Source organism: Petaurus breviceps, unplaced genomic scaffold (genome assembly GCF_028583685.1).
Source record: "Petaurus breviceps papuanus isolate PSGF00001 unplaced genomic scaffold, PetGlider_PUasm1.0 186, whole genome shotgun sequence".
NCBI classification, from domain to species: Eukaryota; Metazoa; Chordata; class Mammalia; order Diprotodontia; family Petauridae; genus Petaurus; species Petaurus breviceps.
In genome coordinates, this window is record NW_027185798.1 from 48508435 (window position 1) to 48530738 (window position 22304).

The following is a 22304-nucleotide window of genomic DNA, read 5'->3' on the forward strand; positions in this document are numbered from 1 at the left end:
ACACTTCTCCTGTACTCAGTGTGTCCCTCTTCATCTCTCCTAACCTCCAATACTCTAAGCCAGGAGGAAGAATGAAGGAATGAAATGATTACTATATGTGAGGGGCGGTGCTAAGCACTACAAATACAAATAAACAAGACAGTCACAACCCACAAGAAGCTTACATTTTAATGGGGCAAGATAACACACAAAGGAGCTATAGCTGGGGGAGGGGGTGAGTTGGGGAGAGGTTTGCTGACAATGAGCTAGTAGCAAACGGAGAAGGACTAGAGTGCTAAACTGGTTTGGTTCCAAGCCCAGTAAGGTAAAGGTTTACCTCTAAAAACCAGGGTCTTGTGGGAGAAGTCTAAGTTCCCACGGGATGCAGAGTGAGACAAAGGAATAAATGTTTTTCATTCCTTACTTTACAGTCATTTTTTAGGCCTTTCTTGTAGTACCGTCACCATTTACTTCATCTACCTCCTGGTGGCTATTTTCTACAAAAGCCCTTCCTTTTTCAAGCAGTTTGGTAAGTGGTTTGAAGGCTTCTTCTCCATCCCAATTCTGGCCTTTCAATTTTAATTTGCATACATATCCCCTCAAATCCTCTGGCTTCCCAGTTCACAAATCTCAGCTTCCACAATTTGCACTTTCATCTCAACTCAGTCACATAGAGGGGCACTTCTACCCTTGATCTTATCCACAATGTTTCACTTCCCATAATCCTTTAAGTCTGAAATTCCTCTATCTGGAATAATCTCCATAACTTCCTGCCTTTCTGTGCCTCCATATGTCTCATTCCCTATCCCCACATGGATTCTTTACCCTTAATCATTCCACCCCTCTTTGCTTTCCCAGGCCATCAACTTTGATTATAACACGTTAACATGTATCTTCAAAAAAGTTTACTTACAGTCAGTGAAGTATACATATGCTGCTTTGTACTTGCCCTCTGATTTACTTGAGAAGTCACGTAAAAAACAATCTACAGACTTAAAAAAATAAGCTTTATTAGAAGTTGATTAAAGAAGTTTGTTAAATACTAATGAAATGCTAATTTAATTGCTCCCCAACATGTTTTCCCTTGTCTACCTATTGTTAAGATACCCAAAGAACCACTGACTGCATGTGTAGTAAAACAAGAAATTTTGTAATTTACATGGCTTTAGGCAAAGCCACTCCACAATATAGAGAAACAATTCATTTATACTTCTCATTCAAAATCACAGTGCCAGGAAAATAGGGTACCCAAAGCATGAAATACAGTAGAATACTGTCGACTTATCAATACGTAGCCGGAAAATAACAAAAGAATTCATGAATTGATCATTGTGCTTGTACCAGTCGGAACTAGGAATATTGCTAAGCAGAGGAACAATGACTCTTTCAGGGAATAATTCTACAGATACTCCAAAAAACATGAGGTGTCCCTCAAAGAACATTTGTTGTTTATGTAACGATACTGTTTTAACAATTTTCTGTGCCATAAATATTAAAAACATAAAAGCAAATCAGATTTCCAGAAATAAAGATTCCTTGATCACTTTTTTACAAAATCACTAATCTGCAAAAGCACTAAGGAAAGGTTCCTTAACCTGGGGCCTATGGATAGATTTCAGGGGGTCCATCATTTGTATAGGAAAAAAAAACCCTACATCTTTATTTCAATATAATTGGTTTCCTTTGTAATCCTTTGTATTTTATTTCATGGATTTAAAAATATTATTCTGAAAAGGGGTCTACATCCTTCACAGCCTGCCAAAGAGATCCATGACATAAAAAAGTTAAATAAATTTGGGTCATGGCTATTTAAAAAGAAGTAGTAGAAAGCAAATACATTTAACACCTAGAAGTGTTAAATTTTCATGCTACTGCAATAGGATATGTGGAGCAATAGATATGCATATCAGAGAGTGGCAAGGTTCCTCTAGAAAAAGAAGCAAGTAAAGAATCAGAAAAACAAATGCTTTAAGCTTCAAGATGAAGAACTCATCCAGGTTATGGGTTAGAAAAATACGCATACCAAAAACCAAACCAAACCAAAGAAAACCCTAGACACAAAAGTGTTACCTTGCTTTTATTCAAAGATTGGAGGGTCATGACACCCTCTCAAAAAAAAAAAAAAAGGACAGAGAAGTAAATAAAGATATTAATTAATAGATGACTCTAAGTATGCAAACGCAATGAGAAAAAACCAATAACATACTCATAATCAGCAGGAAAACTGTACAGTGGATGGGTGGTGGTGGGGGGGAAGATTTCTAAATATTTACTATTCCAGATAAAACCTTTTTAAAATATTTGTAGATTGCAAGAATTGAACTGTACCTTAATTTTTAAACATTAAAATTATTCTCAAATTGTATATATCAGCAATTCTGTGTCGATAAAAACATTGTTAATTTAGGATCACAGATTATAGGATCATAAGATTTAGAGCTATAAGGGATCTTAGAAGCCATCTAGTTCAATTCAATTTACAGATGAGAAAATTGAGGCTCAGAGAAGTTAAGTGAGTTTTGTTGAGTTATACAGACCAACCACTAAACTTCTGTTTCTTTAGAGGGTACTATCAAATTTTGTTGTCAATCTATTGAATAAATGCCCACGTACATGTATATGTACTCATACATGTAAGCATATATGTGTATACACAGATAGATAGAAACACAATAGATGGCTAATAAAATATGTTCCTAGAGAACTGGGGTTATATTTCAAGAGTTTTCCCCAGTATCTGGTACAGTTTTTTTAATCACATCATATGCATTTAATCAATACTTATCACAAAAATGTATTTTGTGAAATTTCATCAATTACTGGCAATTCTCTGTGCGGAACTTTCTCTACCAACATCAATCAACAGCTGCTCTGTAGCTGACAGTCTTGAAGAGCTGCTGCAGGCACTGAGTGGGTAAATGACTTACTTGCCGAGGGTCACAAAGGTGAACTTGAGCCCAGGTCTTCCTCAGCTTCTGACTCTAGGCCAGCTCTCTGTTTAATACACCAGGTGAAGCAGACATCAATATCTACTAAGAGACACTGGAGAATGGTCTGGGCCAGCCCTGCTTTATTCTCCTCCCAGCTGGGCTTCTGAGTCATTAGACTGAGATACCATGACTCAACTCATGGTTGAGTAACTTCTCACTTTGGAAAAATCACTGGAAATCTATGCCAGAGCCTCCTTCTCCCATCAGTAAGAGCTGGCTGGGGATCTCCATTTTTTAGGACAGACCAGGTTCATCATGCTTTATATGCCTCCCAGCTGTGCTTTTAACTCTCCAAACTTTGCCACACCCCCTTTCAGAGCCCTTCTGCTTGTTTACCCCCATTAGAATGTAAGCTCTTTCAGGGCAAGAACTGTTTTTTCTTGCCTTTGTATCCCCAGCGCAGCAAAATTCCTGGAACATATTTAAGAAACATCAGCATTACTGGATGTACCCATTGCTAGCAAGGACTAGCTGCAACCTAGAGATTTGTTTATTTAAGTGTCCTTAAAGGCTTTTACTATTTTAAAAAGATGCTTATTAAATGTTTGTTGAATGAGCTAGCAGCCCCTACGAAAGACATCAATTACTCTAAAAAACAAACAACTGATTAGACTGAAAACAAGTAGATGCTATAAGCACTTTTGATCAACTAAGCAAACCCAAAAGATACTTGGAAAATATGTACTCTGAAAACCAAAAATAACCAATAGAAGGCAGCAGATAGCACTTACCAATACATGTGTATGTGAATGTATATGTATATGTAATTCTCAACTTCCTACATTAAGCTGCAGAATTAACCACACATGCTCATCTCTTTTGGTCATGTGCTCACTTCTGCTTGGGCTAGTAGGGAAGTGAAATTAAGGATCATGGCTCTAGCTAATCTTTTAGGCAGGAAAGAGTAAAGGAGGTTATAAAAAGCAGAGTTGCTGTTCAAGGGAAGAGGTGCCTGATACTTTATTTGCTTTTAAAGTAACAAATGAAATCCAGGGTTAAGTTCAAAGCAAATACAAAGGAGTAGATCAAAAATGTCAAAGATGTGTCACACAAATACTTCTGGCCACAGCAAAGGCATAAAGGTGCACAGAACTGATTCAATATTTATTTTAACTAAATTTCTACAAAAAAATACTTTAAATAGGTTTTATTTATCTGGAACAGAAACAATTTAGAAATCTTCCCCCCTCTCCCTAAAGTTCTACACAATTCATATTTTAACATAATTATAAAAGTAACTAATGTATTATTAAAATTCTTTTTTATATACAGTAAATTGGACTTTCATTTAAGGGGGAAAACTTTGTTATAAACAGGGAAGAGTCAACTAAAAAAAATCTACAACTTAGTAAAAATTTAACTTTTGAAATACACACAGAATCATGCACAGAAAATCTCAGTTGGAAGTCATTTTCCTAAAGCCCAAGACTCATCATGTTCACCCCTTATTCTTACTCCAGGACCAAGTACAAAGTCCTCTGTTTGGCATTAAAAGTTGCTCACAATCTAACCCCTTCTTCTGCACCAGCCTGGCAGATTTGCCCTCTCCTTACTCCACCTACCTCTCAGAATCACTGAATTTCTTCAGTCAGTCAGTCAATCAATGAGCATTTATTAGGGGCTACATGAGGCACCATGCTATATGCCCAAGATATAAAGAAAAAGACACAGTCCCTGCCCTCAAGGAGCTCACATTCTAATGGGGGAGATGACGTGCATATAATCATGTGTCTAATGGATAGGTATAGTGTAAATTTAAGGTCATCTTAGAAGGAAGGCACTAGTACTGGAGACTAGTACTGGCACTAGTACTTTCTTATTGGAAAGGCCTCTTATGGAAGGAAGGCAGAATTTGAGAAGAGTCTTGAAGGAAACCAGTGAAGTTGATACATCAGGGGAATACCAAAAAGCCCAGGGTAGTGGACTAAAGAAGACTTGGAGGGAAGTGAAGTATAAAAAGATGAGGAGGGTATTTGATTCTAGAGGTAACAGGGAGCTTCTGAAGTTTATCACCTAAGCTAATTGGGAGTGACATGGTAAGCCTAGAACTTCAGGAAAATCACTTTGGCAGCTAAGTGGAAGAGTCGGGAGAGACCTGAGGCAAGGAGACCAAACAGCAGGCTATCTTAAGAGGCTCTCTATGAGACAATGAGGGGCTGCAGCAGGATGGTGGTGGCCTAAGTAGAGAAAGGGGGACACATACTAGAGAAGGTGTGAAAGTAGAAATGATGAGATTTGATGACAGACTGGATATCTGAGGTGAATAAAAGTGAGGAGCTGAGGTGCCACTGAGGCTGAGAGCCTGGGTGACTGGGAGGATGGAGGTGGCTTCAACAGTGACAGGAAATATGGGAAGATAAAAAGGATTTTGAAAGAAAGATAATGAGTTTTGTTTTGGACTACTGAGCGTGAGATGCCAAGGGCTGCCATTTAGTTTGTTGTCCAAAAGGCAGCTGACAATGTGAGACTGCGACTCAGGAAAGAGATCAGGACTGGATACACAGATCTGGGAATCATCTGTATATGGAGGATAACTGAACCCATAAGAGCGGACGAGCTCTCTAAGTAAAATAAGGCTAGAAGAGGGCTCAGAAGAGACCTGCTAAAACCCAGCATCAACACTACTTACTGCAGGAGGCCTTTCCTGATTCCTTTAGCCACTAGAGCCTTCCCTTCTAAGATTACCTTCCATCATTATTCTACATGTACGTTGTATATACCCAATTATATACATGCCATCTCACACATTACTTTGTGTTCTCCTTGAAGGGAGGAACTATTTTGTCTTTCTTTGTATCGCCAGTACCAAGGATAGTGTCTGGCTCAAAGTAAATGCTTAATAATTGCTCACTGATTCGTAGAAATAATGCAACTTGTATCTAAGCTATAATTCAATCTATGACATCCCCAGCAAATGGTCATCCAGCCCATGTTTGAAGACAAATATTATCATTCCCATTTTACAGATTAAGAAACTGAAGAGAGGTTTCATGACTAGTTGAGGGTCGTGTAGTAAATATTTGGAGCAGACCCTGAATTGAGGTTTTCCTGACTCTAAGTCTAGCATTCTATCTATACGCTACACAATGTTGCCTCCTAGCTTTGAGACTTCTGCAAATTTGAGAAGAATTCTGTCCATGCCTTTGTTCATGCTGCTGATATAAATGTTAAAAGTATAGTGCCAGAGAAAAATCCTTGGGAATTCGAAGAGAGAACTTGTTCCAAGTTGACATAGAATCATTAATTGTGGTTTGGGGAAGAAGGCATGCAACCAGTACAGAATGTACCTAACCATATAATCATCTTTCTACATCTGTTATTTTCTACAAGAAGAGCATATGAGAATTCATCCAATATTCTATGTAAAATGTAGGCAAACAATATCTGCTGCATCCCCTTAACTTATCAGGCCAAACCAGTTTTTGCTGAAGTTTTCTTGTGATTACTACTCCCTTATTCTACCTGCTCATTAACCATGTCTCTAATAATATCTTCTAGAATTCTGCCAGAATTCAAGGATGAACTAGCCTGTACTTTGATGATTCTATCCTCTTCTTTTTGAAAACTGAGACATTCACCCCTCTCCAGTCCTATAGCACCACACTAAGTCTCCATGACTTTTCAGAGATCAGTACCTATTTCAATGCCCTAAAAGTGGGGCTGGATGACTTGAACTAATCAAAACATAGCTTTGTACTTTCTATTTCCTATTTGTCCTGGACAAATTTATTAGGCTTCTCTGTACCCCCTTCTTTCTACAAAGGTAATGTTCCTTAATAGGAAAAGAGAAAAAAAATAAGTTATGTAGCCCCTGATTTCTCTCAGCTGTCAGTTATCCTCACAGTTTCTTCTTAACCTTTGTTCACTCAACTTTAGGACTGATGACACTATTCTTATAGGGTCATGCCACATTTTAAAATATATCCTCCATTACCTATCCTTGCTTCTATATTCTGTATGTATTTTTAAAAAGTCTAAAGTAGTTGATGAATCTCCTGTACAATCCACAATCTCTTTAAAGAAGTCCCTCTTTCTTTCTCATCCAAACTGTTTTTCTTTGTATCTTCAAATTTTCATTCTTTAAATGTCTAGACCCTTTAAAAATCTACTCTAAAATCCAGGGTGCCTACCAAACAACCAATTAATCAACAAATATCTACTAAATGCTTATTATGTGCCAAGCAGTGCTGGACATTGGGGATACAGGTACAAAGAGCTCTTAACTACTCAGTTCCCAATGTTCAGTGGACTTTCTCTTTCTTCTTGGTGTGACATTCTTTCATTCTCCAACCTCCTGACATGTTGGATTCTTTTCTGTTTCTTCAAGAACACTTTTGTTTGTTTGTTTTTATCTTCAGTCTTTTCCACTTTTTTTTTTTGCTTTTTTTTGGAGGGGGGGAAGGCAAGGCAATTGTGTGCCCAAGGTCACACAGCTAGTTAAGTGTCAAGTGTCTGAGACCAGATTTGAACTCAGGTCCTCCTGACTCCAGGGCTGTGTTCTATTCACTGTGCCACCTAGTTGCCCCTTCTTCCATTTTTAAGGAAGATTTTCCCCTCTGATGAAATGGAGTCCCTTGAGCCACTATTCCTTCTCTTTTAGGAGGGAGACCAACTTAGACTTTAAGCACAGCCTGCAGTAATCTGGCCATGACAGAAAAGACAGAAAAGATAAATACTGCACACACTACTCAGAGCATGGCAAAATCCTCCCTCCTCTACATTTTTGGAGGAAGTGAAATTCTCAGGCCTTTCTTTCCTAATAAGCAGTTCTGATAGTCAACTCTAGTTTTTTTGTTTTGTTTTGCTTTTTAGAGGGGGGAAGTAGGGCAGTTGGGGTTAAGTGACTTGCCCAAGGTTACACGGCTAGTTTTGTGTTAAGTGTCTGAGGCTGGATTTGAACTCAGGTCCTCCTGACTCCAGGGCTGATGCTCTATCCACTGCACCACCTAGCCACCCCTCAACTCTAGTTTTATAATGGCACATTTTAATGTTTCTGACATAGCACATTTTAATATCTGATTTTTTTTCAAGAAGAAAAGCTACAAACAGAGTAGTACAATGGAGAGGCCACTGAATTTGGAGTCAAAGGACATAGGTTCAAATCATGTAATTGGCCACTCATAAACTTTGTGACCTCAGTGACCAAGTAACTTAGCTCTTTGGGCCTGCTGCTCATTTTATAGATAAGGTGATTAAGTTACATGATCTTTAAGGTCCATTACAGCTCTAAATCTATGATCCCATAAAGCTGATAAAAAATATATATAAAAGTTAATTACTGAAAAATTCAAAACACTAACCTTTGACGTTGGAGTAATAAAATAAAGTGCTTTCATTTGTCTGACAGGCTCGCGATTCTTATAAATATTCTCCACAACTAGTAAAAAAGAAGAGAAATTTTCTATATATACATATGTTTGCATACTCAAAATCCTAGAAAAATAAGCCTTATCTTGTAATAAAACTAGCATTTAAGATACAGCATGCTTACCACTTATATAACTCCCTTCAAAATAAATTACCTCATTTGATAAATGAGATAAGAGGTCTTGAAAATGTATGCTGAACATAACCAGTGAACCACTGGCAGCATTATTCATTCAATAACCCTTGTAAGAGGCTGCTTCTTCATTATTAAGAAAAGTCAAGCAGCAATAATTTGGCAGCAAGGCAATGGCTCTAAATTGAAAATTGCTAAGCATATGCTGAATGGTTGCATTTAAATAGAGAGTGTGGGGATGTGAAAGTAGGTGAAAGAACAATGGAAAAAAGAAACATTAAAAGACAGAATTTTAAACAAAAACAGCTTTTAAATTAGAACTTTGGTAATACTGTCTAACTAATGATTATACATCTATCATTTCTCAAAACTTTTCTTTGTATGTCATTAAAATCAATACTTTAAAGACAACACTTTAATATTGCTTTCAGGAAATTTTTGTGAAAACTTTACTAGAATTCAGTCAATACATGTTTTCATCAGTTATTCTACAACTTTTTGCAATTAACTGATGTCAACTAACATAAAACATGCTTAAAGTACTAAAAAAAAGTTATAAGATTAATGATTTCTTTTCACAACCCACAATTACTTTTAGATTAAAAATTTTTGCTTCCAAATCAGTATTGGAAAAGTCTACATTATAAATAAGAATACCACATCTTAGGAATATGTTATTGGCAAAAAGCCTGGAAAGCCTAGTCATAATTAAACACTTAATCAAGCTGACAAGCAAGGAAGGCTATTGTTTGACTTCTCTTTTAAATATGGATATCCACTTCCCCCCTTCTTCCCACCAAGTCTGGATAAGTAAAATACTGAAGCAATCCGTGGGTGATCTCAGGTCCAACCTCTTAAGGTAACACTGTGGACAAAGTTGTATTGTCAGATGAAGAAACAGGGTTTTCAAATTGTACAGATAATTTAATTTGCTATTTATTCCCAATCATGTAGTTGCAAAATCAGATTTAAGTTCGATTTATTTATTTATTTATTTTGGAGGGCCCATTAGGTGTCACTGTTTCAGTCTCATTATTGCATATTTAAAGTGAAGTATTTTGATTTCTCCCTTTTTGCTACAATCTTCTATTTGGGAAACGGTTAGAAAACCACTGTGAAATGCAATGGTAAGTATTAGAGAACACATGGAAATACTTGAAAAATGTTTTAGCTTATTAGTGATTGAAAGTATACATTTTCTATTTACTATGTGAAATGGATATCTGGTTTATTAAATAATATAAATGAAAAGCTATGCTTGTTTAATATGTAACAACATAAGGAACAAACCATTTTCTAAGTCATGACCCTATTTAAAAATTTTGATAAATGGCTGGGATGATGAAATAGAGAACATATAGGGCAGATATTATTATCCCTGTTTCATAGGGCAATAAACAGGCTTAGAGAGGATAAATGACTTGTTAAAGGTCACATGGCTATTAAGTGACAAAGCTGGGATTAGAACCCAGGTCTTTTGTATTTTAGTATACTGTTCTGATGTTCATAGAAAGTTATGAGCTAACAGGTTAGTTTAACATTCAACTTATAAATAAAATAACTAATATTAGTTTGGTTTTTTTTTTTGCTTTTTGGAGGGCAGTTGGGGTTAAGTGACTTGCCCAAGGTCACACAGCTAGTTTTAGTGTTAAGTGTCTGAGGCAGAATTTGAACTCAGGTCCTCCTGACTCCACGGCCGGCGCCCTATTCACTGCGCCACCTAGCCGCCCTAATATTAGTTTTTTTAATCTAGAAGAAGTTCCTATTATCAGAATTGCATTTTAAGGAAACTTTGCCTTAATGCTATTGCATTCAATTCTGATTAACCTTTATGAGAATATCATAATATATAATCTGAGGCCTCACTACCTAGAAATGACATAAAATAGTGCAACAGGATTCCAAGAAGAGCTCCACAAAAAAAGCAGGACAGAATCACGATTACTTCAATAAAAGAAGATCTGAAAAGGATTAAATAATCTTGTAACATTTCAAACAATATGGTATCGGTGACCACAAGTTACTAATCTTTATTTTCACCAAGAACAAGAGATAAGAAGCTTAAAATAAAACAGGAAAAGAGTCTGAGTTAGGGATAGAGTACTTAACAATGAGGGCTATTAGATATTCCAGCATTTTTCAAGAAAGGCTGCATAAATTAAGATATTGTGTAAGTGCAATTTTGTCTGAGGTAAGCAGATGTTAGGAAGCCTTGTAATTTTTTGATGACTAATTATCTTTTACATTCTCTTACTTGAGCTTATTTATTTAGTATACAAATGACTCAATCTATCACTACCAAATGCATTCTTTTGATAAAACATATATGAAAGTAAATTTCCTCCATTTGCAGGATCCAGGAAACAGATTATTTATAACATTAATACCTACATTTGTACATACACAACAAGTGTTTTTAGAAGACACAAAAGTATTCCTGGGTCACCAATGAATTGCAATCTCCTCCAACAGAGTCAATGCCTACATTGATAATGAGACCCTGGAGCTATAAAAGTTTTGAAAATTCATATCCACCCCCAAAACAGTCACTGAATATAGTAAGATGAAATTCAACAAGAATAAATGTAAAGTCTTGTGCTTGGATATTCCACTCCACCCCCTCAAAACAAAAAGAAAAAACAAACAACTCAACTTCATAAGGATAAGATGGGGAAAGAATGGCAAGACCATTGTTGTTGTCATTTTTCAGTTGTGTCTATCTCTATGTGACTCCCTTCTGAGGTGTTCCTGGCAAAAAGTGGAATTGTTTGCCATTTCCTTTTCCAGTCCATTTGACAGATGAAGAAACTGAGGCAAATAGGGTTAAGTGACTTCCCAGGGTCACACAGCTAGTAAGTGACTGAGACCACATTTGAACTCAAGAATTTGAACTCAAGAAGATGAGTCTTCCTGACTCCAGGCCTAGCCCTTTATCCACTGTGACAGTTAGCTGCCCTAACATAATAAATACTCTGAAAACAGGGGGTTTAGTGGGCTGCAAGCTCAAAATGAGTCAGAACCGTGATGCTGTAGCCCAAAAAGCTAATGTGGTCTTCGGCTAAATGTAGCTTTCAGGAAAAGAGAAGCAATAGTGCCACTGTATTCTGCCATCATCAGTCTTCATCTGGAGTAATATATTCTGTTTGGGTGCCACTCTTTAAGAAAGACAATGATAAGCTAGAATACCTCCAGAGGAGGGCAACCAGGATGGGGAAAGGCCTTGAGTCTATGTCAAATGAGGATTAGTTGAAGAAACTGGGAATGGTTAGCCTGGGGAAGAGAAGACATGGGAGAAACTTTACAGCTGTTTTCAAGTATCTACAGGCCTATCATGTGGACTAGCCTGATTCTGTTAGGCTCCAGAAGGACCCAAAAAAAGCAGAAGCAAGGAGTGGAAGTTTCAAAGAAGAAGATTTAGGCTTGATTTCCTGAAAAGCTTCTTACCAATTATAACTGTACAAAAGTGGGATGGACTGTCTAGAAGTGGTAGGTTCTTCCTTCTTTGAAGGTCTTCAAGCTGAATCATTTGTCAAGTATGTTATCATGGAGACTCCTTTTGTGTATGAGTTGGACTAAAATCTGCTAAGGTCCATTCCAACTCTCAAATTCTGTGTTAATTTTTTAAAAACTAAATAAAAATGGCTCTTGTATAGAACCCAAGAACCTCTTGACCTTCTTTTTTGGAAGGCAGAAGGCAAGGCAATTGGGGTTAAGTGACTTGCCCAAGGTCACACAGCTAGTAAGTGTTAAGTGTCTGAGGCTGGATTTGAACTCAGGTCCTCCTGACTCTAGGGCTGGTGCTCTATTCACTGTACTACCTACCTGCCTTGCCCCTTCTTGCTCTATAGTTTCAACCATGAGTTTACTTATTATCTCTATACAGAGGACTCCCAAACCCAAAGCTCCTGCTAGCCCTAAATTCTTCTCTGTCCTCCAATTTTGAATCTCCAATTGTTGATAAATATCTCTCTACCTGGATGTCGCATTACCATCTCAAACTCAATGTGTCCAAAATTGAATTAATCACCTTCTACCCTAAGTACAACCTCCTTCCAAATTTCTGTTTCTAATACAGGCACCACCATCCTTCCAGGCACTCAGCTTCTAAACACTGGAATCATCACAGACTCTTTCTTCTACATCATCTCCTACAATTTGGCTCTATCCTGCCTTTTCAGATTTATCACATTACTCTGCATTATACACTTTAAGTTCTAAACAAACTGAATACTAGGTGTTTTGTAAGGTCCATTCCAACTCTCAAATTCTTTAATTTTTTAAAAACTAAATAAAAATGGCTCTTGTATAGAACCCAAGAACCTCTTGACCTTCTTTTTTGGAAGGCAGAAGGCAAGGCAATTGGGGTTAAGTGACTTGCCCAAGGTCACATGGTTAGTTTTGTGTTAAGTGTCTGAGGCTGGATTTGAACTCAGGTCTTCCTGACTCTAGGGCTGGTGCTCTATTTACTGCACCACCTAGCGGCCCCTGTCATCACTATCTTTAAGAATCCTTATTCCTTTGTCCCTCTGATTGGAAGGCAGAGTCATAAACTCCTTCTTTTGAGGTAAGGAAACAAGACAGACCTCCTCAAATATTTCTTCATTTTCCCACTTAGCTGCACTCATTTTCAACTTCTATGGCTTCTCTACTACCCGCCCCCCCATACAGAGTATACCCCTCTTCCTTTAATAGCTCAGGTATCACCTCAATACGTGAGGCCTTCCCAGAAGCTCCTAATTGCCCTCTCCCTCTTCAAATGATCTCATATTATATTTATCTGTGTGCATATCGTAGCCTCTCCAGTATAGTACAAGCTCTTTGGGGTCAGGGCACTGTGTGTAACATCACCATCCACCTCTTTAGGAAATCTTTTATGGTAACAGACTGATGACAAAGACCCATGGTAAAGAGTACTGCATACCTTCAGAAATCCTTAATAATGTGTCCTTTTGGCAATTCAGGATGAGGAAAAGATTCAAAAACTTTTTAAAAAAACTGTTTTAAGTAACAAGTGTCCTGCCTGGTATTGTGGCCCAGGAGCAAAGCTGGACTAGGTAAAATAGAGATTTTGTGGATGGGATTCTTAGGGGAAAGTAATCAGAAGTTTTAAGTGAGTGCTTGGAAGTTGGTCTTTGTTTAGAAGTACTATAAACAGAAGTGGATGCTATGATCCAAAATGGGATAAAGACCCTGTAAACGCGGGGTTTTCTATTTTGCCTACTGATATCTGGGGAAAGATACAAGTTAATAGCATTTCCACCTGCATACAACACTGTTTGGTTCAGAGAAACTTCCTGGTTTGAGCAATGAAATTATGGAAATTGTGGTCTTGTAGAATGAACAATGGATTTAGAATTAAAAAACTTGGGTTCAAATCCTGGCTCTGCTATTTGCTACCTATGTGAAGTGACTAGTATCTCTGAGCCTTATTTTCTTCATCTGTAAAATGAAGAGATTAGACTAGATGGCCTCTGGGGTTCCTCTTTCAGCTTTTATTCTATGTCCTACGAACTCTGTTTATTTCCAGCACCTGCACACAATACACAGTTAACATTTTCTTAACTGAAGTGACTATAAAATGCCATAATGTTATCAGGAAATCTAAGCACCAAGAGAGCAAATGAGTTGCTGTCATAACTAGATGAACTTACATTTTCTTTTTCAGTTTTGTTATTGTCTTTTGTTTTGAAACCACGTAAGTCATTTCCAATGACTTAATGTCATTTATAACAAAGAAAAACATTTAAGCAAAGCCAAATGACAAAGAACTGGGTCCGACAGTGTAACTATTTCTTCACAAGTAAATCATTAAATAGGCACTACTATACTTGTTCATTTCACATTCTGAAGATTAGCACAGATGCAAAATTATATAAATATGGTGAAAAACATGCCTATCTCGGTGATCAATCTCGTCAAGAACTTAGAACTTTCAAACTTTTGTAATAAGACCCAGAAACCTCTCACATGTCTCCACATAACCAAAGTGGACATCAACAATGTTACTGACACTCACCAGTTATACCCTCTGCTAGAAGATCTGTCATTTTGCAGCATGATGCCAAAAGCTTAGTGGTAAATTCATCTAAAAGCATTATCTAAAAATAAAAGTAAATTAAAAATTAAATAACTCATGACTACTAATAGTTACAAGAAGGAAATGTTAACTTTATCAGTAAAATTTATCTAAACTTAAAAGCAAGTCTTCTGTGAAATATGTTGGAAAATTCCAATGCGGGACTGAACATTTAATCATTTAATTTATAACGCTCTAAAAACTAGCTTTCTCTATTTTTGACAATACAGCTCTTGTGAAACCTAATATATTTATATTTTTCCTATCCTATGATCCAAGATGTTTTAAAAACAGTATCGTTTTTATTTCTTTACATTTTACACGTAAAAAGCCACAATGCTTTGTACATAATAAGCACTTAATACTTTTCCACTCATTCAAACATGCATTTTTGCTTATGATTGGCATCAAATTCCATTAAAAATATAATTGTCAGCTGCAGACGCAATATTGAAACAAAAGATGCACTTTCTACCTTCCATTCTCCTTCCTTCTTACAGTCGTCAAGTACTGTTGTTTTTATTTCTGCAAAAAAAAAATATACATAAATCAAAGAAATATATTTTAACAGTTAAAAATACTCAACTCATTTAAAAAGTGGTTCCCACAATAAGGGAAATTGTTACACTATAGTTTAACAATGGCTTTTTAAATGGATTACTGTTTCATTTTATTCTTAGATAAATTAGACTTTTAAAGTTATAATCTGTTACTAAAACATTAAAACCAAAAATATGTAACTAAGACTGTTAACAGTGAACTAATGTGGAAAATATTTCTGAAACTATCACCTCATGTTGTTTTCCAATTCCACTACATCTCAAGGTAAGAATATTTGCTTTACTTTAACACAAAAAACTAGCCGTGTGACCTTGGGTGAGTCACTTAACCCCAATTGCCCTACCTTCCCCCTTCAAAAAAAAAAAAGAATATTTGCTTTAGACAATACAGATGGAAAAAAAGAAACCAATTCCAACAGGTCTAAACTGTTATAAAGTAGATTTCTAGTTATCCCATAGACAAAGGCATCACTAAAATTTTCAACTGACATAAGCATTAAAAGTACATACTTTGTAATATTTGAATTAGAAAAAGCCTACTGGGGAGAACTGGACTGGGAGACTTGAGTTTCAATTACTTTGTAACAGACAGTGAGATATCTGAGGCAGTTTTCCTATTTGTAAAATGGCAATATCTACCTTTCTATTCCCCAAGATTTTTGAGAGGATCACATAAGATAATGTGTATGAAAACACTTAACAATGTTTTATTATGTATCAGCATCTCTTTGGGTTTTTTCCCACTTCACTTAAATCTTTATTATGGTTAAAACCTACGTTCAAAAAATTATGATTGGCAGGTTTCAAGACCTTGAAGAGGAGCCAGGTAGACTCGAAAAATATGCCAAGGTATAAATCTAAATAAATGACTGGGGATACACCTCTGTTAATTATTTACAGGGTTGAAGTGGGTATGCATTTGAGTAAACAATCAACTGCTTTGAAAATGGCAAAGACTGGGATGGAGAGCAATAAGTACATGGCAGAGTATAATTATGGGGAATGAAACCCAACTTTATTAATTTTTCAGGAACTACCTAAATTCATGTCAATTACTATATTTATCCGATTACAGGTAACCTCAAAAAAGAGACAACATCCATAAAATGGCAAATCTTTGAATAGGAAAATATATATAGGAATATACAGAGGAAGGAATGGAAGGAGTGAGAATTAACAGATGTCAGTACGATCACTACAAGGGGCTGGAGGAAACACTCAATTAGTGTTTCTACTGTAAATAGAAAGGGTCTGCTTCCCTTACCCTACAGTACAGCAGGAACCTGTAGTACAAGACTCAAATTGCTTATGGCAATTGTTGGGAAAGCTGTTGCCATTGTTTCTGCTGCTGCTATGGAGACCAGCAAGATTTAAACTGTCTATGGTAATAAGTAGACAAGTAAAGGCCACACCTATGTTTTATGAAAGCTAGATTTAGAAGACAAGTACAACCTATGTCCAGATCAATATGTCCCATATCTCTTATTGTTTTACAATGTGGGGTTGGGCACAGAATTGAATGAGCAGAAATGAACAGGAATGCATAGGATGAGTGGGTTGTGGTCTATGTTGCTGGAGGCAGCTCTCAAATTGATGTCAGTGAAGATCTGAGTATATTACATAGATATATCCATCCAGAAAGACTGGTTGTACACGCAACAATAAGCATAGCTATATTTTATATTTTTTTGTCCTGTGTCAGAAGAAAGCTTGGGAATTTTTGTGTTAATATGTACTGCTTCTGCTGTTATTATCATACTATATATGGCACAACATACAATGCCATCCACAGTCCAAAAGTTCTAAAAAGCACTTTAAAAATTCTATTGATCAGATAAGCAAACCTCTAGACAAAAGGGTTCTTTCTGGTCCTGTAAGAAACAAAAGCCCACTATTCCCTATGCCATAGTTTTAAAACCAAATCCTAGTCTTTAGCATTATCTACTCAGCCAGCTTTTTACTTCCCTTATCTTCCTTTCCCTTTTGAAAATGCAACCTTCAACTGAAGAAGCAATGAAAATACCACTGATGTCCCAAATTTCTTTATCTTATCTAGGAAAAGTGAATTATTCTTCTATGAAACTTATCAAACTATCACTTTCTGAATTCTGTTGCTAAAAACAAGTAAAGCCTATATGTAACAACAACAAATTTTTATTAGCTAAAGTTTCTCAAGGATGTAATACTTCAAAAGAAACATCCAAATGGGTGAGCAGTGTTTACGCTGTTACTGAAATGGTTTTTTCTATTATATATAAACTCTGAAATATTTTATGCCCCTTTATCTTCTTTGGGATCTTTCCAATTTTTAAATATCCTTCTTTTAATATGCCACCCAAAGTTACATATAATACTCTTGTCTTTTATAGAGCTACAATTAATTATCTTCTCTATAATAATGCAACAACAATAAAGGAAGGGAAGAGAGTGAGCATTTATGTAGTACCTATTATGTACCAGGCACTGTACTAAGTACTTTACAAATAGTCTATCATTTGAGCTTCACAAAAACTAAGGGAGGTACTGTTATTATCCCCATTTTACAGTTGAGAAAACTGAGGCAAACAGATGTTAGTGACTTGCTCAGGGTCACACAGCTAGTAAGTATGTGAGAAGTTAGTTCTATCCTGATTTGAGGCTCAGCACTCTGTCTACTGCATGAGATAGTTGCCTCTGGAAAAAAAAAAAAGGCCCTTCATTTCTACTTTTCCCAGATAGTCACAGCTCCCACAACCCTTCTTCCCTCACCACCTATTTAACTAGTCACTCAACACACATACATTGAGTAATTATGCTCAGCATGAGTGTGAATACAGTTCCTGCCCTCAAGGAGCTTACAGTCTAGGTGGAGAGACAGGACAGAAACACATTAACTTAAATTGTGATGTCATGATAGATAAGTGCCAAATGAGCAATGTACACAGAGCACCAGGGATATCCTGGACATTCACAGAAGGAAAAGATGGATCATTTGTAGAAGGAGGAGGGGCTGGGGATAGTGGTGACCAGGGGAGTATCCACAGAAGTATTCAAACCTGGTCTTTAAGGATGGTTAGAATTTGAATAGGATGGGTGTAGGGAGGGAAGGAAGGAAGGAGAACATTCCTGAGGCAAGTACAGTATTGACAAAAGCCAAAGGACAGAGTTGGAAAAGGACATAAGGTGGTAAGGAGAAATGACTAGACTAGTTTGGCTGGAATTGAGTAGAAAGAAGGGAGATTAGTCTGGAAAAGTATGTTAAGAGTCTTTCCTCAATGATTCCTCCATTATGGGCACATATCCCAAGAAAAGCAGAGACAAAAAAAAAAAGGTCTCATATATACTAAAATGTTAATATAATAATATATTTATAATTGATGTATAGCTATAATATTTGAAATAATAATAGTTACCATTTATATAGTCCCTACTACGTGCTAGACCCTGTGCTATTATACAAATATTATCTCATTTGATCCTCACAACAACACTAGGAGATAGGTACTATTATTATCCCCATTTTACAGTTGAGGAAACTGAGGGAAATAGATTAAGTGACTTGTCCAAGGCCATACAGCTGGGAAGTGTCTTGACTTCAGGCCCAGTGCTCTATCCACTACGCTACCTAGCTGTCGCGCTAAGAATGGCACTCTCATCCTCTCTTAACTTTTTAACTACCTTTAAAAATACAAATGTGAGCTAGGCTTGGTGACACATGCCCCATAATCCCATATACCAGGGAAGCAGAGGCTGGTGGGAGTTCTAAGCTATAGTGGATTAAGTCAACTATTAACTAAGACAAGCATCAATATGGTAAGCCCTTTGGAGCATGGGGACACTAAGTTGCCTAAGTAAGGGAAGACTGGGCCAGGTTGGAAATAGAGGTCAAAGGTCCCATGAGAATCTATTATAATCCCACTACTGAATTAGATTTGTGGAAAAAGCCCCTAAATTTTCAGGTTGGAAAAAAAATTTTTTAATATGCTAGTTCTATGTTAAATATGTTATAAGGGATTATTTGTCTTCTCATAAGAGTCTTGGACTTGGAAGAGACTTCAGTAGTGTGACATATTAGAGCACTGGACTTAGAGTTAAAGGACGCGTGTTCAAATCTAGGTTATGCTACTCACCTGTGAGACCCTGGGTAAGTGACTTCAACTTATCTGGGCCTTAGTTTCCTCATCTGTAAAATGAAGGGTTTGGACCCAATGACTCCTGAGTTCTCTTCCAAGCTTTAAACCTATAACCTAATCCAATGTCCTTCATCTTAACAAGAAACCCCATGTTTTTTGTCTGACCTTCATCTTAACAAGAAACCTCATGCTTTTTGACCAACCTACATCTTAACAAGAAACACTCTGAAATAGTCAATGTCACCTTTGAATTCTAGTTGAAGAGGCAATGCTTATAGAGACAACCTTCCACTACAGAGGAGCTATTCTCTCCTTCAGGTTAAACATCACTAGTTTCTTCACCCTACCATGATCTGAGGCCCTTTGCTACCCTTATTGCCCATTCTGGTAGTTCTTCAGCTTATCAATGCCCTTTCAAAAATGTGGGTGCCTATAACTTCACTGAACAGTCCAGATGTGTTCTGACCAAGGCAGAGTATGGGGGGCATCATTACTTCCTTAGCCTTGGACATTACCTCCTTCTTAGCCTAAACTGGTAGCTTTTTTAGCTGTTACCTCATATTGCTGATTCATACTGATAAGAATAATAGCTAATAATTATATATATAGCACCTTAAAGTTTGCAAACCATTGTACACAATGTATACATGTACACATCTCCTTTGATCTTCACAACAACCCTGTGCTATTATTATCCCAATTTTATAGATGAGGAAAGAGAGGCTGTGAGGTTAAGTGCCTTGATCAGAGTCACATCCCTACTAAGTGTCTGAGGCAGGATTTGAACTCTTGTCTTCCTGACTGTCCAAGTCCAGCATTCTTACCCACTGTGTCATCTAGCTAATGCTGTGATCAATTAAAACCTTCAGATCTTTTGTACTAGTCATTTCCCAATCTTAGAATTTGATATTCTGAATCCAAGTATAAGATTTTACATATTATATATCTATATGTTATATATACATATTATATATATATATATAGATATATATAGATATAAATTTTCATTCTATTAGATCTGGCCCAATGATCTAGTTTGTTGAGATCTTTTTGAATCCAGTTATCAAACATATTAGCTATCTCTATGATCAAATGAAATATTTGTAAAGCGCTCAGCACGGTGCAAGGTACAAAGTAGGCACTTAGTAAATACTTGATTCCTCAATAAATACTTGATCCCTTCTCTCCCCTCTTGCATCTAGTTTTCTGTCAGCTACAATTATCCAAGTAAATGATTAATATCAGAAAGAAAAATTGATCCCACAAATGTAAATGGCACATGCTAATAAGGAAACTATGCCACTCAGAACATTGATTATTTTTAAATATAGTTATAAAATGATACATAGCTTGTAGACAAATTACTTTGAAAGACTTAAGAACACTGATCAATGCAGTAATCAAATGATCAATCACAAATCTTTGGGGCCTTTGGATGAAAATGCTATCCACGTCCTGACAGAGAAGTAATGAACACAAGCTGCAGAGTAATACATAAATTTTTTGTTATGTGAATATTTATTACAAAATTTTTCAATGGGGGAGGGGTGGTTGGAGAGAGGAAAGAAATAGGTTTTTTAGTAATTGAAAAAAAAAATAAATTAGAAGCTGAAATAAAGGATAACATAGCTAGGTGGAATTTAAAAAAAAATACCAAATAACAGTAGATATTATTCACTAGTTTCCTACAATGATGTTTTAAAAAATTAATAGCTATGTAAAATAGGAAAATTCATTTCTATCAGTGACTTATAAAAAGAATATTATTTTCCTTATCTGTAAAAATAAAGGGATAGAAATAGGGAGATGCTAGGAAGTTCTAAATATTTGTATCTGTGCCCCATGAATCACCAGATAATCCCAACATTTAAGAAATTTTTACTGGTTTATGAGCATAGTAATTAAGGAAGATATAGAATACTTGATACTTACTATGAAGAAACACTTGCAGAATGGGTACTTTCTAAATAATGCATCTTTACTAAAGGATTATTACGTGGAAACACAGAAATATGGTCAAGACAGAATCCTTCCTAAGTACAGGCAGAGTTTCCCCGTAATTTAAGAAAGGAGCGGGTGAGGGTCAGCAAAGGCTTCCTGCAGAAATCACCATCTGAGCTGGGCCTTGAAGGAAGCCAGGGAAATTAAGAAGCAGAGATGAGGAAGGAGAATATTCCACATGTGGGGAACAGCAGGGAATGGATATGGGAGATTCAGAGTCAAGTTCAAGGAGTAGCAAGTAGGCCAGTGTAGGGATGGTAGAAAATATAGAGGAGACTAAAATAGAAAAAAAAAAGTAGGAAGGGTCTAGATGTAAGGGGTTTCAAATGCCAGTGGACTTTCTTTTATATCTGATTCTCATGGTTAAAAGAGAGTTACTGTATTTTACTGACTGGAGTGATATAGCAGCTTAAAGATCACTTTATGAAGCTAAGTAGAAGATGAATTGGAATGGGGAGAGGTTTGAGGCAGGGAGACTAGCTAGAAGGCTATTGCAATAGACCAGGCAAGAGCTGATAAGTGCCTCCAGCAAGGTGGTGACGATGTGAATAGGGAGAAAGGAACATAAACAGAGAGATACCTTGAGGACTGAAATGACAAGAAGTTGAATATGTGGGATGAGGGAGGAGTCAAGAAAGACAACGAGGTGTCTGGGAGCCTGTGCCCTTAACAGTAATGGGGAAGTCAAGAAGAATTTCTCTTGTCTCCATCCCCTTCTTTTTGATCACACAGCCATCTCTCTAATGGAGGCCCTCATCACCTCTCACCAGGACTATTACAACAGCCTTCTGGTTTGTCTCCCTGCTTCAAGGCCTTCCCTTATATCCCACTGTTTGGCATTTAAAACTTTTCATGACCTGGTCCCTAACTTCTCCATTCTTCTTACATTTTACTTCCCCCTTTAGGAACTCTGTAACTGTGCTATGAGACAACTAGGTGGTAACACATAGCACTGTGCCTGGAGTCAGGAAGACCTGAATTCAAGTCTTGCCTACAATCATTACTAGTGGTGTGATCCTTGAGCTCTATTTGCCTCAGTTTCCTCAACTGTAAAATGAGGATAACAACACCTGTCTTCTAGTGTAA

General features: G+C 36.8%; 1 protein-coding gene across 4 annotated transcripts in view; it reads right to left on the minus strand.

Moving 5' to 3' along the window:
* Positions 1-22304, minus strand: part of STXBP3 (syntaxin binding protein 3) — a 54572-nt gene that overhangs the window by 28948 nt on the left and 3320 nt on the right. For 3 of the 4 annotated variants that reach the window (XM_069090477.1, XM_069090476.1, XM_069090478.1), the window contains exons 2-5: positions 15021-15070; positions 14486-14567; positions 8270-8346; positions 893-971 (exon numbers count right to left, since the gene is read on the minus strand). In XM_069090477.1, coding sequence (XP_068946578.1) covers positions 893-971; positions 8270-8346; positions 14486-14567; positions 15021-15070 — 288 coding nt within the window. Of the gene's footprint in view, positions 1-892; positions 972-8269; positions 8347-14485; positions 14568-15020; positions 15071-19214; positions 19268-22304 lie in introns of all 4 variants that reach the window. The other variant, XM_069090479.1, reaches the window with a different exon arrangement.